The sequence below is a fragment of the Bos grunniens genome, chromosome 22 (genome assembly GCF_055505025.1).
Source record: "Bos grunniens cultivar Pamir isolate PY7600 chromosome 22, Bosgru_T2T1.0, whole genome shotgun sequence".
Classification (NCBI taxonomy): Eukaryota; Metazoa; Chordata; class Mammalia; order Artiodactyla; family Bovidae; genus Bos; species Bos grunniens.
The window spans coordinates 51,505,824-51,521,034 of NC_141186.1; the positions used below are offsets into that span (position 1 = coordinate 51,505,824).

General features: G+C 39.6%; 1 protein-coding gene across 2 annotated transcripts in view; it reads left to right on the top strand.

Annotated features, from left to right (window-relative positions):
• Positions 1–15,211, top strand: part of PRKAR2A (protein kinase cAMP-dependent type II regulatory subunit alpha) — a 71,911-nt gene that overhangs the window by 33,011 nt on the left and 23,689 nt on the right. For both annotated transcript variants that reach the window (XM_086368084.1, XM_086368085.1), the window contains exons 3-5: positions 6,514–6,566; positions 9,009–9,092; positions 14,661–14,767. In XM_086368084.1, the coding sequence (XP_086224210.1) occupies positions 6,514–6,566; positions 9,009–9,092; positions 14,661–14,767 (244 nt within the window). The remainder of the gene's footprint in view (positions 1–6,513; positions 6,567–9,008; positions 9,093–14,660; positions 14,768–15,211) is intronic.

Genomic DNA, 15,211 nt, shown 5'->3' on the forward strand with positions numbered 1-15,211 from the left:
CCAGTCCCTCCCAGCATCAGAGTCTTTTCCAATGAGTCAACTCTTCGCATGAGGTGGCCAAAGTACTGGAGTTTCAGCTTTAGCATCATTCCTTCCAAAGAAATCCCAGGGCTGATCTCCTTCAGAATGGACTGGTTGGATCTCCTTGCAGTCCAAGGGACTCTCAAGAGTCTTCTCCAACAACACAGTGCAGAAGCATCAACTCTTCAGTGCTCAGCTTTCTTCACAGTCCAACTTTCACATCCATACATGACCACAGGAAAAACCATAGCCTTGATTAGACAGACCTTTGTTGGCAAAGTGATGTCTCCGCTATTACTGCTATTTAAAAAGGCACCCAGTCTGTAGTGTTTTATTATGGCAACCCTAACTCTCTAATATACCAGGCTGTATCAACTCTTCACGGGAACCAGCAGGACAGCATAGGGCCTGAAGCCAGTGACCAGGCCTGGTAGAAATGAAGGGGTTTTCTCTCACAAATACATTTTAGTGATTCACATTTCTGGATGAGGAAAGCAGCAGTTAAAATCTAGAGGAGGAAGTTATGCTGGATAATCTAGTGTTACTTTGTACAGTTCCCTATTACTAACTAGTGACATCTGCTGGACAGTGGTGGCAAAGTTAATACCCTCAAGTGAGAGGCTGTGCTGCTCTTTTAGCCTTTGTCTTCAGTAGGTCTTGAGCATCTCATGACATTCAGTGTAGTTCTTGAGGCTGCAGAGGGGATCACACTGACCCTTGGACTCCCCAAGTAACTTTTACACTGAGATAAGCTTCCTGATATTTAGAGCCATAAGGGACAGCAATTACAGAGACCTAAAAATAGATTTTTATATAGAAAATGAGAAAAGTAATTTAGGATCAGGACCAGGAAGAAGTAGAGAGGTTGAGGTAAACAGAGGAAGAAGAAAAAGGAGCTGAGTCTGATGTTCAAAAAAGCGAAAACATCCAAACCAGTTTTTAAAAAATAAAGATACACTGTTTTTCCACTAATGTCTGTGTGCTCAGTCATGTCCAACTTTGTGTGACCCCATAGACTGCAGCCCACCAACTTCTCTGTCCATGGGATTTCCCGGGCAAGAATACTGGAGTGGGTTGCTACTTCCTTCTCCATTTTTCACAAATAGGAAACATATTAATAATTTTAATGAAAATAATTGCTTTTGTTTAAATCATAGTGCTGTGTCTTAAGACTTCAAGATGTAACATTTGTTGCCTCAGTTACATTAATGTCTAAAAGTACAGAAATGAGCTAAGTGCTACAGTACTTTCCTCCAAAATCAGAAGAAGAGCAAGCCTGAAAATAAGCGAGCTCAAGACTAAGTGTCATTATCGGTAAAATCCTGTCAGTCTCATCATTAAAAGACTTGTTATTTTCAACTTTTTAAATGAAAATTTTCCATACATATGCAAAAGTAGAAAAAGTTAGTATAATAATCCCCGTGTACCCACCTATCTCCAAAATGAGGGGTTTTAAAATGCATTTTTCAAAGAAGACATTTTGAAATCCTGGACCCAGGAGTAACAGGGTAGACTGAATAAAGGTCAAGTATGAGAATATTTCTGAGGCAGAATTTGATGTATTCATTAGGTAACAGGTGGAAAGAAGGCAGTAATGGTAAGTTCAAATTTCTAGTTTAGAAAACTGGGCTGAGAATGACAGTGTTAATCAAGAGCACAGAGAACCAAAAGGTTTGCAGTTTAACATACTATCTGAGAGCTGCCTTCAACACAGCTTCCTCAGCCCCCTACCCAAATACCCATGAAAATGTGAAAAGTGACAGCAGTAACATCTAAGAACTCAGGAAGGTGTCTGCCTTAATCTTTAGGACAGACCTGAGATAAACTTGTTTCCTTGTGGAAACAAGAATGGCTTGGCGAAACATAGGGAGTCATTATATTCCATCCCTTACCTGGCTCAGCTCCAAAAGCCTGTGCTACCAGGGGTTGGGCAGCGCTCTATACAGAACATTACCTGGTGCTGTTTTAGGGATTAGAATGATGTCTGTTCTCTTACTCCCTTCTCCCGAGTTTTTCTCCATCTATTTAAGGATCCTGGTTTCCTGTTAGGCAGAGTATTGATGGCAGTACAGCACAGAAGGCATGGCCCACACCTATAGGCTGGACAAGAAAGGGCGTCCTGTCTGCAGGTCATATGGGAGTCACCATTTCTCAGGTATTCCATTAGTTCAGAAAATCAGTGGGAAGGAGGAAGCTGGAGGGCAGCTAGACCAGCACTGCGGGGAGTAAATATCTCTAAGAAATCAGGGATTGAGAGTGGTATGTATCATCTCATCCCTTCATTGTAGATACATAGAGGTTTTTAGCCATCATACAGAAGAATGGAGTGTACGATCAAGAACCAGTTATATTCCTTGCCTGCTCACAAATAAGACGTAAACCCTAACAAACAACATAAGGCTTGTAAATGAACTTGGTGGATTAAGGATATAAGAAGAATGAAGATTAGAAGGGTCCACTACAAAATGCTGATTCGTCGTGCAGTTGCTCAGTCATGTCCGACTCTTTGCGACCCTATAGACTGCAGCACGCCAGGCTCCCCTGTCCTTCACCATTTCCTGGAGTTTGTTCAGACTTACGTCCATTGAGTTGGTGATACTATCGAACCATCTTGTCCTCTGTTGTCCCCTTCTTCTGCCTTCATACTTTCCCAGCATCACGGTCTTTTCCAGTGAGTCAGTTCTTCACATCAGGTGGCCAAAGTATTGGAGCTTCAGCTTCAGCATCAGTCCTTCCAATGAGTATTCAGGGTTGATTTCCTTTAGGATTGATTGGTTTGATCTTGCAGTCTGAGGGACTCTCAAGAGTCTTCTCCAGCACCACAGTTCCAAAGCATCAATTCTTCGGCGCTCAGCTTTCTTCACAGTGCAACTCTCACATCCATACATGACCACAGGAAAAACCATAGCTTTTGGAAAAACTATAGCTTTGACTAGATGGACATTTGTCAGCAAAGTAATGTCTCTGCTTTTTAATATGCTGTCTAGGTTGGTCATAGCTCTTCTTCCAAAAAGCAAGCATCTTTTACTTTCATGGCTGCAGTCACCATCTGCAGTGATTTTGGAGCCCAAGAAAATAAAGTCTGTTGCTGTTTCCATCATTTATCTACTTATTTGCCACGAAGTGATGGGTCCAGATGCCATAATCTTAGTTTTTGAATGTTGAGTTTTAAGCCAGCTTTTTAACTCTCCTCTTTCACTTTTATCAAGAGGCTCTTTAGTTCCTCTTCACTTTTTGCCATAAGGGTAGTACCATCTGTATATCTGAGGTTATTGGTATTTCTCCCAGCAGTCTTGATTCCAGCTTTGCTTCATCCACCCCAGCATTTTGCATGATGTACTCTGTGCATATAAGTTAAATAACCAGGGTGACAATATACAGCCTTGACATACTCCTTTCCCAATTTGGAACCAGTCTGTTGTTCCATGTCTGGTTCTAACTGTTGCTTCTTGATCTGTGTACAGATTCTCAGGAGGCAGGTCAGGTGGTCTGGTATTCCCATTTCTTTAAGAATTTTCCACAGTTTGTTGTGATCCACACAATCAAAGGCTTTGGCATAGTTGCATGAGAGGGCAAGAGAAGTAAAAATTTTAAGGGCAAAATCTGTAATACAAGACAGCCTTGAAGAGAGCACAGTTGTTGAAAGAGCTCGGATAGAGAATAGAACCAAGATAATGGTAATTAAAGTTCCAGAAAACTAGAACAAATGAAACGTGATAATAGCAGTAGTTCAACGAGCTGACATTTACTGCCTCCTTACTGTGTGCCAGGCACTTGTTTACTTGAATCCTTGCAACAGTCCTCAGAGGGGAATCACTGCTGTTAACTCCAGTGTGCAGAAGAGAAGGTGGAAATTTGAAGTAAACCAAGCCGGGTCACACAGTTATTGCACATAATTGAGGATTTTTTAGAAGAAAAACTTTTCCTTAGCTATAATGACATATACTAAAGCTGTTGTGAGGAAGGAACAGGTCTGTTACTTTCTGGGTAACACCAGTGATCACATCTAGACATTCCTGACAAAATAGTCTATGAGTACACTAACTTTTTTATTCGTTACATAATTCATTGTGTCTACTGTTGTCATCCCTAAGGGTAAGATTTTAAAAGCATGACTTGTATTGACATCTCCAATTCGAACTCATCTTGTGATCTGTATTTGTATTAATATTCCCCTTTTCTCCAGTGAAAAACTAAATATATATTTGTTTACTCACAACTGTAGTACACAGAGGAGTTTTGGAATTATTGTACCACTGCCAACATCAATTCTTTTTTGTCATTGGATACATCCCACTGGTCAGATTATTATTTTCAGAAGCTACTTAAAATCACCCCCTTTCCTTTTCTGTGTTATGTTATCAACTTGATATGTGGTTAGATTCATTTGTTTCTCTTTGTATTCAAATTTTGGGTTCCCCCATCCTTAATCAAATTTATTGTTAAGACTATATAAAACATTTTCAGTTCAGTTCAGTCGCTCAGTTGTGTCCAACTCTTTGCGACCCCATGAATCGCAGCACGTCAGGCCTCCCTGTCCATCACCAACTCCTGGAGTTCACTCAGACTCACGTTCATCGAGTCAGTGATGCCATCCAGCCATCCCATCCTCTGTCGTCCCCTTCTCCTCCTGCCCCCAGTCCCTCCCAGCATCAGAGTCTTTTCCAATGAGTCAACTCTTCACATGAGGTGGCCAAAGTACTGGAGTTTCAGCTTCAGCATCATTCCTTCCAAAGAAATCCCAGGGCTGATCTCCTTCAGAATGGACTGGTTGGATCTCCTTGCAGTCCAAGGGACTCTCAAGAGTCTTCTCCAACACCACAGTTCAAAAGCATCCATTCTTTGGTGCTCAGCTTTCTTCACAGTCCAACTCTCACATCCATACATGACCACAGGAAAAACCATAGCCTTGACTAGACGGACCTTTGTTGGCAAAGTAATGTCTCTGCTTTTGAATATGCTATCTAGGTTGGTCATAACTTTCCTTCCAAGGAGTAAGTGTCTTTTAATTTCATGGCTGCAGTCACCATCCACAGTGATTTTAGAGCCCAAAAAAATAAAGTCTGACACTGTTTCCACTGTTTCCCCATGTATTTCCCATGAAGTGATGGGACCGGATGCCATGATCTTCGTTTTCTGAATGTTGAGCTTTAAGCCAACTTTTTCACTCTCCACTTTCACTTTCATCAAGAGGCTTTTTAGTTCCTCTTCACTTTCTGCCTTTTAACAGGGCTTAAATGTCAAAACTATGTAAAATTTTGTTCTCAGAGAAGTTTCATTCCTTTCCCTACCCTGTCCCTTTTTTGTTTCTGCCTACCTTCTAAGAAGCAATTTTATTACTTTTTGGTTTATCCTTCTCTTGTTTCCTTTTGGAAAAATAAATACATTAAAATTTTTTATATGGGCTTTCCTCGTGGCTAAGCTGGTAAAGAATGCAGTGTGGGAGATCTGGGTTTGATCCCTGAGTTGGGAAGGAACCCCTGGAGAAGGGAAAGGCTACCCAATCCAGTGTTCTGGCCTGGAGCATACCATGGACTGTATAGTGACTGAGTGACTTTCACTTTCACTTTTGTGTATGTGTGTGTGTATATAACTCATATGTGTGTGTATGTATATATATATATTCATACTTATTTATTCCCTCTCCCCATCATTTATAGCTCTCCTTCTTTCTCATGGAAATCCTTTATGGAAGGACAGTCTGCTACATATTAATAGTATATTCTTCACCTCCTTTTTTTGCCTTTTTTCCCATAGAGCTGACTGTTAATTAGCCAAAGGGGGTCTTTCTCAATCTTTCTCATAGCTGAATTATTCAAATGCATACTTACATCATTTATGATATTCTGGTATTGTAAACAATTGTTTGGTTAGCATTTTTTTTTTTTTTTGGTTAACATTTTTTAAATCTTTGAATTATGATAAAGACAAGTCCTGCAGCCCATTGGTGCAAACACAGATTACCTACAAAGAAAACTGAGTTGGCTTTAAATTATATAATATTGTATTTATAACAGAGCCTGACAAGTAGTATTATATTCGTTTTGTTAAAATTCGTTCTTTTAAGTCATTCTAATACATAAGGAGGTTGAGATATTTTGCTTTTTTTGGTGAGTACTCCAATTGCATATCCATATGTCTATATTGCGTGTACTGTATTTGGTGGTTTTCTGTTCCTGCTTCATAGCTCAGCAGAGACAGCACTTCCTTCCTTATCCTTGCCACTACCATAGAATTTAGTAGGTGATGTTTTTTATGGTTTCTCTCCTATTTGGTCTACCAGCCCCTGGATAGCTGACTTTTCATCACTAACAGAATGCCTGGCATTACTAGGTACTTAGTATATTTGTTAATTGAAGGAAGTGGTTGCAAAGTTAATTATAGCTTTAGAAAACAGTGAACAAAAGGAAATTATGTTTACTTCCTATTTTCCAGTAAAATATACATCTGTTTTATTCATTTTTCTCTTTATTTTTTTCTCTCCAACTTTAGTCTGTGCTGAGACCTATAACCCTGATGAGGAAGAGGAAGATACTGATCCGAGGGTAAGAACTACAGCAAAGGTATTAGGTAGAATAATTTCAGTCCCCACTCACTCCCCTTTTCCTCTATATACCAAGTCTAATCATGCTGATATTTAAAATGAATACAGGTTAAAATCTCAGCAAGATACCATCTTTTATCTAACAGACTGACAATGATTAAGAAGAATAGGAAGCAAGATTGGTTGAGGATATGGTAAGAAGGGGTGCCTAGCTGTGGCCGTCAGCTTTACACTTAGTCAAGCCAGCTGACTCAGCAGATACCTGCAGGAGAATCATGCCTACCGGTTGCGTTCTTCCTAAGGATGCTTTCTGAGGAGGTTATTGCAGTATTATAATAGTGAGAGATGGAAGCAGCATAAATGAACTAAAATAGGGGTTTCCAGGGGCTACATTTTGGCACATTCAAATTAAGAAAATCTGAAGCCATTGGAAATGATGGTACAGGACTGGGTTTAAATGACATGGAATGATGTAAATTTGAGGTACATTTTATACAGCATTTTATAATATAAAAAAATTTATCTATCCATCTTCATACCTATTTACTTGTTTACTGTTTACTTATTTGTACAAAGATTTGTGCCTGGAAGGATACATCCCAGATTTTAACAGTAGTTGTTGCAAGACTACAGTTGATTTGGGGGTTGCTTTTTCAAAAACTCACACTTTTCAACTTTTATATAGTTAACAAGTTACTTTTATAAAAGCAAACTTGAACCATCTTTTTAAAAAGATTGATGTTATAAAGAAACTTTAATGATCTTTCAAATATGTCTTAAAGTGAGCAGACTAGAAAAGATTTCTAAACTATTCTAATAATAAAATGCTACCATTGTATGAATATAATAGACATGTAGGTTTTTAAATTTTTCATTCTTGATGTTATAAAATTTTGAAAAGACTTTTAAAAGTTAAAACTTTTTCAACTGACTATTTAATATTATAAATTTAAATTACTTAGCACTTTTGACATCTGTTATTTCTGGTCTAAATTAAGTGATGTAGATTTTTTAGGGTGAAGACAATACTTAGGATGGTGCTTAATAGATTTTTCAATTATAACAGCAATGCTGGGCAATAATTCTTTTTTAGTTCAAAAAACATGTATTGACTATCTATAGTATTAGTGGTAGTAGTAATAATTTTTGAGCACCTACTGAACGCCAGGTTCTATTTTAAACACTGCCTGTATCAGCTCATTTAATTCTATGGCAACTCTGATTTTGTAGGCACCAGTATTATTACTGGTAATACTATGTTTGTTGATGTTGGAACTCCAGCTTATATAGTGGTTGTTTACTTGCCATCTCCATTTAGATTTCAATAGACAGTTTATAGTGAGCTCCTGATGATTTCCACTGAGACATTCTTTTTCACTCACAGTCTTCCCCAGCTCATTAAATGGCAGTTCCATCCTTCCTGTTGCTCAGGTCCACAATTTTAAGGTCACCCTCAGCTCCTCTTAATTTTTTATACCTACATTCAAGTTTTCAGCAAATCCAATGGGCTTGGTCTTCAAATTATATCCAAAATTCCAGTACTTCTCAACACTTCCATGGCTACCACCTTGGTCTTAATCCCCAGTTTAACACTAGGATAACCACAGACGCTTCCTGGCTTCCGCTCCTGTATCCGTCAAGGCTGTTCTTCACTTAGGAACCAACTTAAGCCTTTAAAATCATCTGTCAGATCTCTTTCCTTCCTCAGTGCCCCCATGTCACTAGAGAAAAGTTCCAGTTCTGTGATTTACGTTGCCCTCCACCTAAGCCCAAAACCAGGTCTCTTCCTGATCTTTTCCCCTCGCTCTTTGTCAGTCACACCTGTCTCCTGGTTTTTCTCAAACATGCTATTCACCCATCATATTGTTTTCATTTGCTGTTCCTTCTGCTTGAGGTCATCTTCACAGAGATGTCCACATGACTCATTCCCTCAGGTTGTCCTCAGTTCCTTAGGATCTTGACACAAATGTCACCTTCTCAGGCCTCATCTGGACACATGCCTGCATGTACACACGCTTTTAATCACCCTTCCCCACCGTATTTTTCTCCTTAGCCCTGTCACTCTCTACCATCCTTTATGTATTTATTGATGGTGAGAGCAGGTGTTTGTGTCTTCTGTTCACTGCTCTGTCCCCAGAGCTGGGATGGTGCCTGGCACCTAGTTGATGAAAATGTTTACTGAATGAATGAACATGTAACCTCCTGCTTTATGGATGGGGATTCTGGGGCTCCCAGCAGATAGCTGACTTGCTGCCAGCCATACCCCCATCCCATTGCCTGTCCACAATCAGGGTACTGCTTGGTATTTGTATAAAATTAAAATTATGGTAAATGTGCTCTTAATTTTTCCCATTTTTAGGAGGAAGAAATATTCTAATTTGTAAGTTAAGTAATATTTTAAAATAGAATATTAAAATTTCCCTTGTTTTCTTTGGATTGGCAGGTGATTCATCCTAAAACTGATCAACAGCGGTGCAGACTTCAGGAAGCTTGCAAAGATATTCTTCTTTTCAAAAATCTTGATCCGGTAACACTGACTTTTAAAATATTTTTGTCTTTTAGCTTTTCATCATTTTAACAGTTTTTAGCATCTTAGCCACAGTCATATGAGGCAATAAAACCTTAGCTTCTTCTTTTGCATTGTGTTTAGCACTGTAGCTAAACACAGATGACTTTTAATATTTCTCTGACCTGCTTTGGTACTTCCTCCAAGGCAGTACCATTTGTGAACCATGCATTTGGGTCATGTCAAAAGGAAATGCTCAGGTTTGCATGACCCTGGCTTAGTTTGGAGGGTCTTTATGCTGCAGAGTAATTTCTCTAAAGATGCCAGTGTGGTGTCCTCCTTACCGGTAGCAGTTACACAGTGGAAGTGGGTGACTGCGTCTCACCTCCTTGGTGTGAGGCATCTCTTGTGATTATTCTCAGTGAAGACCTCAGGCCTGGGACACACAGAGTGGTATGTGTCTATAGGGCTCTGCACAGGATCTGTGTGTGCCTATCTTCCCTCTCTCGGTGAAGATGGAGAATACAGCTGCCTCCTGAGCACAGAGATGCTTCAAATTTCCTATTTCTTCAGTACTTTGAGGGCCGTGTGCTGAAGGCCCATGGATGACTGAAGTGCTGGGCCTGCTAGGGAATCCCAGAATGTGCAGACACAAGAGCAATGGGAAATAGAATTTTCTTACTACCCAGTTCCTGCAAATAAAATCTTCTGAAGATATTCCCACAGCCCTCTGGGACTTGGATTGGTCAGACATGAGTCCATGATGTATTCCTGGAGTCTGTAAACCAGACTGTTTGGTAGCTTTGTGGTTATAGGAATAGCTGGAACTTTGATCAGAAATTTATTAGTCTGAGATTGAATAAAACAAGGACAGTGAGTTCAAGGAAAGGCTGGTTGTAAGAAATACTGGTCTGTGTGCTGTTTTCCCTGGAAGACTCATCTGTATCAATAGAAAAGGGACTTCTTTATCTACTGTGAATAAAACCCCTTGCAAATGTTATACTAGCAGATGTTTTAAAGGAAGTTGCTATGTCAGTCTACTTTTCAGATTTTTCTCAGTGATGAAGAACATCATTTTATCATTTCAGTATTGAAAAATAAAATTTTCAGATTTAATTATATTTTTCTGACATTTTATCATGAAAATATTTTTTTTTTTGAAAATATTCAAATACAATGAAGTGAGAAGGGTTTTACAGAACATGTATTTATCCTCTGCCTTGATTCTAACATTAACATTTTGCTATGCTTGTTGTGTTATATACCATCTACCCTCAACAGAGGGGTTAGCAACCTTTTGCTTAAAGAACCAGATGTGTGCTGTGCTTAGTCACTCAGTCGTGTCCTACTCTTTGGGACCCCATGGACTGTAGCCCACCAGGCTTCTCGGTCCATGGGATTCTCCAGGCAAGAATACCAGAGTGGGTTGCCATGCCCTCTTCCAGGGTATCTTCCCAACCTGGTGATCGAACCCAGGTCTCTCTCATTGCAAGCGAATCCTTTACCATCTGAGCCACCAGGGAAGCCCATACATAGCAAATATGAAACATTTCTGTCACAACTACTCAACTTCATTATTGTAGCAGGAAAGCAGCCATAGGCAATGCATAAATGAAAGTGTATGGCTGTGTTCCAGTAAAATGTTTACAGTCAGCTGTTTGCTGCCCTACATTAACCCATCTTATTTTTTTTGGATAGTCTCAGTATAGTTCCCTTAAATATTTTGGTGTTCATATCATGAACTGGAGTTCAGTATTTGTTTGTTGTTTTTTAATGTAAAGTTTTCATGTAATGAAACATATGGATGAGTTTTAAATGTACATTCACTTAGGTTTGACAGATGTATACACTTAAGTAATCCAAGCCCCTGTCAAGAATATAGAATTTCGGGGACTTCCCTGGTAGTTCAGTGGCTAAGACTCTGCACTCCCAATGTAGAGGGCCCGGGTTAAATCCCTGGTCAGGGAACTAGATCCCTCGTGCCACAGTTAAGACCCAGCACAGCCAAATACATAAAAATAAATATTTTTTAAAAAGAAAGAGGATTATAGAACTTAGGACTTCCCTGGCGGTCCAGTGGCTAAGACTAAGACTGCACTCCCAGTGCAGGCACTTAGCAGGGAGCTAAAGTTCCGCATGCCGCACAATGTATGCAGCCAGAAAAAAGACACAGAATATTACTACCACTTCAGAAACTTCCCTCATGCCCCTTCATGATCAACTCTTATTCCCCTCCCCACAGAGGCAACTTCTATTTTGATTTATTCTACCATAAATTCATTTTGCCTTCTAGAATTTCATGTAAGTAGAATCATACGTGATATGAAATCATATAAGATTTCACATAATAAATCATACAAGATTTCTCTCCGTTGTAAGAAACTCCTTTTGCTCAGCACAATATTTTTGAGATTCTTTCATGTTGTTCAGCATTCCATTTTCTTTTTTCACTTTTTATTTTGAACTAGTTTTAGCCTCACAAGTAAGATGTAAACATAGTAAAGAGTTCCCATAGGCCCTCATCTAACTTCCCCCAATGTTAGCATCTTACATAACCACGGTACAGTTATCAAAACCGGGGAATTTGCATTATTACAGTATCATTAATTAAACTAAAAACCTTGTTCAGCTTTCATCAGTTTTCTCCCTAATGTTTTTTTCCATAGTTAATGATCCAGTCCAGAGTCCCTTATTGCACTTGGTTGCTATTTTTCCATAGTCTCCTCTGGTTTGTGATAGTTTTCAGTCCTTTCTAGTATTTCATGATCTTGACAGTTTGAAGAGTGCTGGTTAGTTACATTATAGAATATACCTCAATTTGAATTTGTTTGCTCTTTCTTCACAATTGAAATGTGGTTATACATCTTGGCCAGACTACTATAGAAATTATATTGTGTCCTCAGAGAATCAGGTCGAGGGATCCATTCAGTGTGTCATTGTTCATGGTGTTAGTTCATTCCCTTTTATTGCTGAGTAGCATTCCATTATATGAAGATGCCAGTTTGCTTATTCATTTTTCTGACAGTGGGTACCTGGTCTATTTCTTGTTTTTTAACTCTTGATAATAATGCTGTGGACATTTTGTACTCTTCAATAAAACACCTGAGGACAAAAATCCCTGAGTCATAGGGTAGATGTATTTTTTATTTTATACAAAACTGCTGGATCTTTTTCAAAGTGGTTTTACCATTTTGTGTTCCTTCCAACAATATATGATATTCCCAGTTTTTCTATATCCTTAGCAACTTTTGATATTATCTGTCTTTTAAAATTTTAGTCATTCCAGTGAGTGAATTTGTTTCCAGTTTAAAAACAATTTGCTTCTCAAACTTTTGTGTTTAAATCTTCAAATTTATGGAAAAATCAAAACTTGCATATATTCTTTACCTAGATTGACCAGTTGTTAACATTTTGCCACATTTATTCTGTCTCTTATGTGTATATGTATGCACATATATAGGTATGTATAAACTGCTTTTTTAGGTCCTGAGACATTTATGAGTATATTGAGGACATCATGGCTCTTAGCCACTAAATGCCTTAAGTTATATTTTCCAAGAACAAGGATATTCTCCTCCATTAACACACTATCATTATTAAGCCCATGAAATTTAACACTATTGTAATAATATTACCTAAATACAGTCCATATTAAGCTTTTCCCAGGAAAGTTTTCTATAGCTTTTTCGTTTTGTTTTCCAGTCCTGAATCACATGTTGCTTTTGGTTGTTATGGCATGACTTTAGTCCCTCTAACCCAGAATGCTCCCCCCGTACCTTATTCTATGTCTCATGACACTGATGTTTTTGAAGATCTTCTGGGCTAGAAGATTTGTTACTCAGAACACGAGGCTGCCAATGGACAGCCCACAGGCCAGACACACCAGGTGTAGATGTATGTGTTTGGCCTGTGTTGTATGTGAAAATTTGAATTTGTTACCTATATTTAAATAGATTTCAGGCAATGCTGGGCTCACACTCCACATGAATGTGGACACACGAATAGCAAGCCTTCTTTTATAGTATCTGTCAGCTTGTACAGTATTCACCACCCATGGAACTAGGGAACTAAGGAGCTGCTTATTGGTGATACATTAGTTTAAGTAGCAGAATGCTAAATCCTATGGAATTATTCAGCAATAAAGTTATTTCCTCGCCAGGCCTTCAATCCACAATCCTCCAAAGAGAAAGTCTTTCTGTGAGTTGAAACTGGTCTTTAGTGCTCCCTAACAGTCACTGGGGCTTCCCAGGTGGTGCTAGTGGTAAAGAACCTGCCGGCCAGTGCAGGAGACATAAGAGATGAAGATTTGATCCCTGGGTGGCAAGATCCCCTGGAGAAGGGCACAGCAACCCACTCTAGTAGTCTTGCCTGGGCAATCCCATGGACAGAGGAGCCTGGGTGGGCTGCAGTTCATAGGGTCACACAGAGTTGGACGCTACTAAAGTGACTTAAGGAGATCAGCCCTGGGATTTCTTTGGAAGGAATGATGCTAAAACTGAAACTCCAGTACTTTGGCCACCTCATGTGAAGAGTTGACTCATTGGAAAAGACTCTGATGCTGGGAGGGATTGGGGGCAGAAGGAGAAGGGGACGCCAGAGGATGAGATGGCTGGATGGCATCACTAACTCGATGAACGTGAGTCTGAGTGAACTCCGGGAGTTGGTGATGACAGGGAACGCTGGCGTACTGAGATTCATGGGGTCGCAAAGAGTCGGACACGACTGAGCGACTGAACTGAACTGAACTGAAGCGACTTAGCATGCGCATACGCTCAGCAGTCACTGACAGAGGGATGCTGGCCCTAGACTGAGACCACTGTATTGTTAGAATTGAATAGCACTGTTTTGATTATTTTAATATTTGTTGGTACAGTTACCTTCTGGTTATTGCAGGTGATATTGGTAAGTAATTGTATGTGTTGTATATAAATAACTATAGGAATATTAAGTGTCTGATAATAGAGCTTATTTATTAAGTACCTATTATATGATAAATATTTTCCATAGATTTTTATCCTTTAGTCATGAAAGTTGATGAGCTGGAAGCTATTTATTAAACACTTTTTTGTAATAAAGAAACAGACTCAGATTAAGTGATGTGCTTGACTAGGAAGGGCAGCTGTGCTGCTTCATGAGATAACCTCTGAAACATCTCAGCCTATTAGATTTGACGATCCTGTTAAGATCAACACCTGTAGGAAGGTAGCGTCACAACATTACACATGATAGAGTAGAGCCATCATGGCTATACACGTGTCATCAAGGCAGGTGACAGTCTTGTGTGGCTGGGTGAATAGGCACCATGGTTTAGATGCTGTTTTCACACAAATTGTAGAATGTTGTGTTTTGTTTTTTTTTTTTTCAAAAACAATACTGCCTCAGAGAGCTTGGCAACTGGGCTGTGTATGTGGACATGCAAAGCTGGATGGCCACAGGAAGGCATTTGTTTCAGACCCTTGCATTTCTGCTTGGATGTGGGCGATAGTCTGATGTGAGGACTTCTCCCATGTAGTCACCACCTGAGATAAACACAGTTAAATTTTTTCCTCATAAACGTAAAGGCCATTTCTCCTTGTGTGTTTCCTGCAGGAACAGCTATCCCAAGTCCTTGATGCCATGTTTGAAAGGACGGTCAAAGTTGATGAGCATGTCATTGACCAAGGAGATGATGGAGACAACTTTTATGTCATTGAACGGTAGGAGATGGTGTTTTGCAGTTGTACACCTGTACTTAGTAAGATTCGCGGTTCAGGGCAAGTGCTTTACCCTGTGCCTTGTTCAGCCCAGACAGGACTTAGGGCCAGGTTAACAAGCTCCTCAAAGTTTGCTGCTCTCTGTCCACAGCCTGCCCTTCTCTATCTTCTGCTGTCCTGAGTCCTGAGTACAGCGCATACTTGGGTTGCCACTATCTACAATTAGGTGAGCTGTGCAAGATGCGCTTTATAAACATGTTATTTGCAAGTGTCCAAGAGAAGTACTTTCCATGACACTTTATTGTCATCTGGATCATTCAATCCTAGCCTGATTTTACACTTCGGTATATTTCCTCAACCTCCATACCTCTGGCCCCTTTTGGCTCTGTTCCAGGTTTAGGTCTGTTGGGAGACATGAAATGTGAGGGTTTAACCTGCTCACCCTGG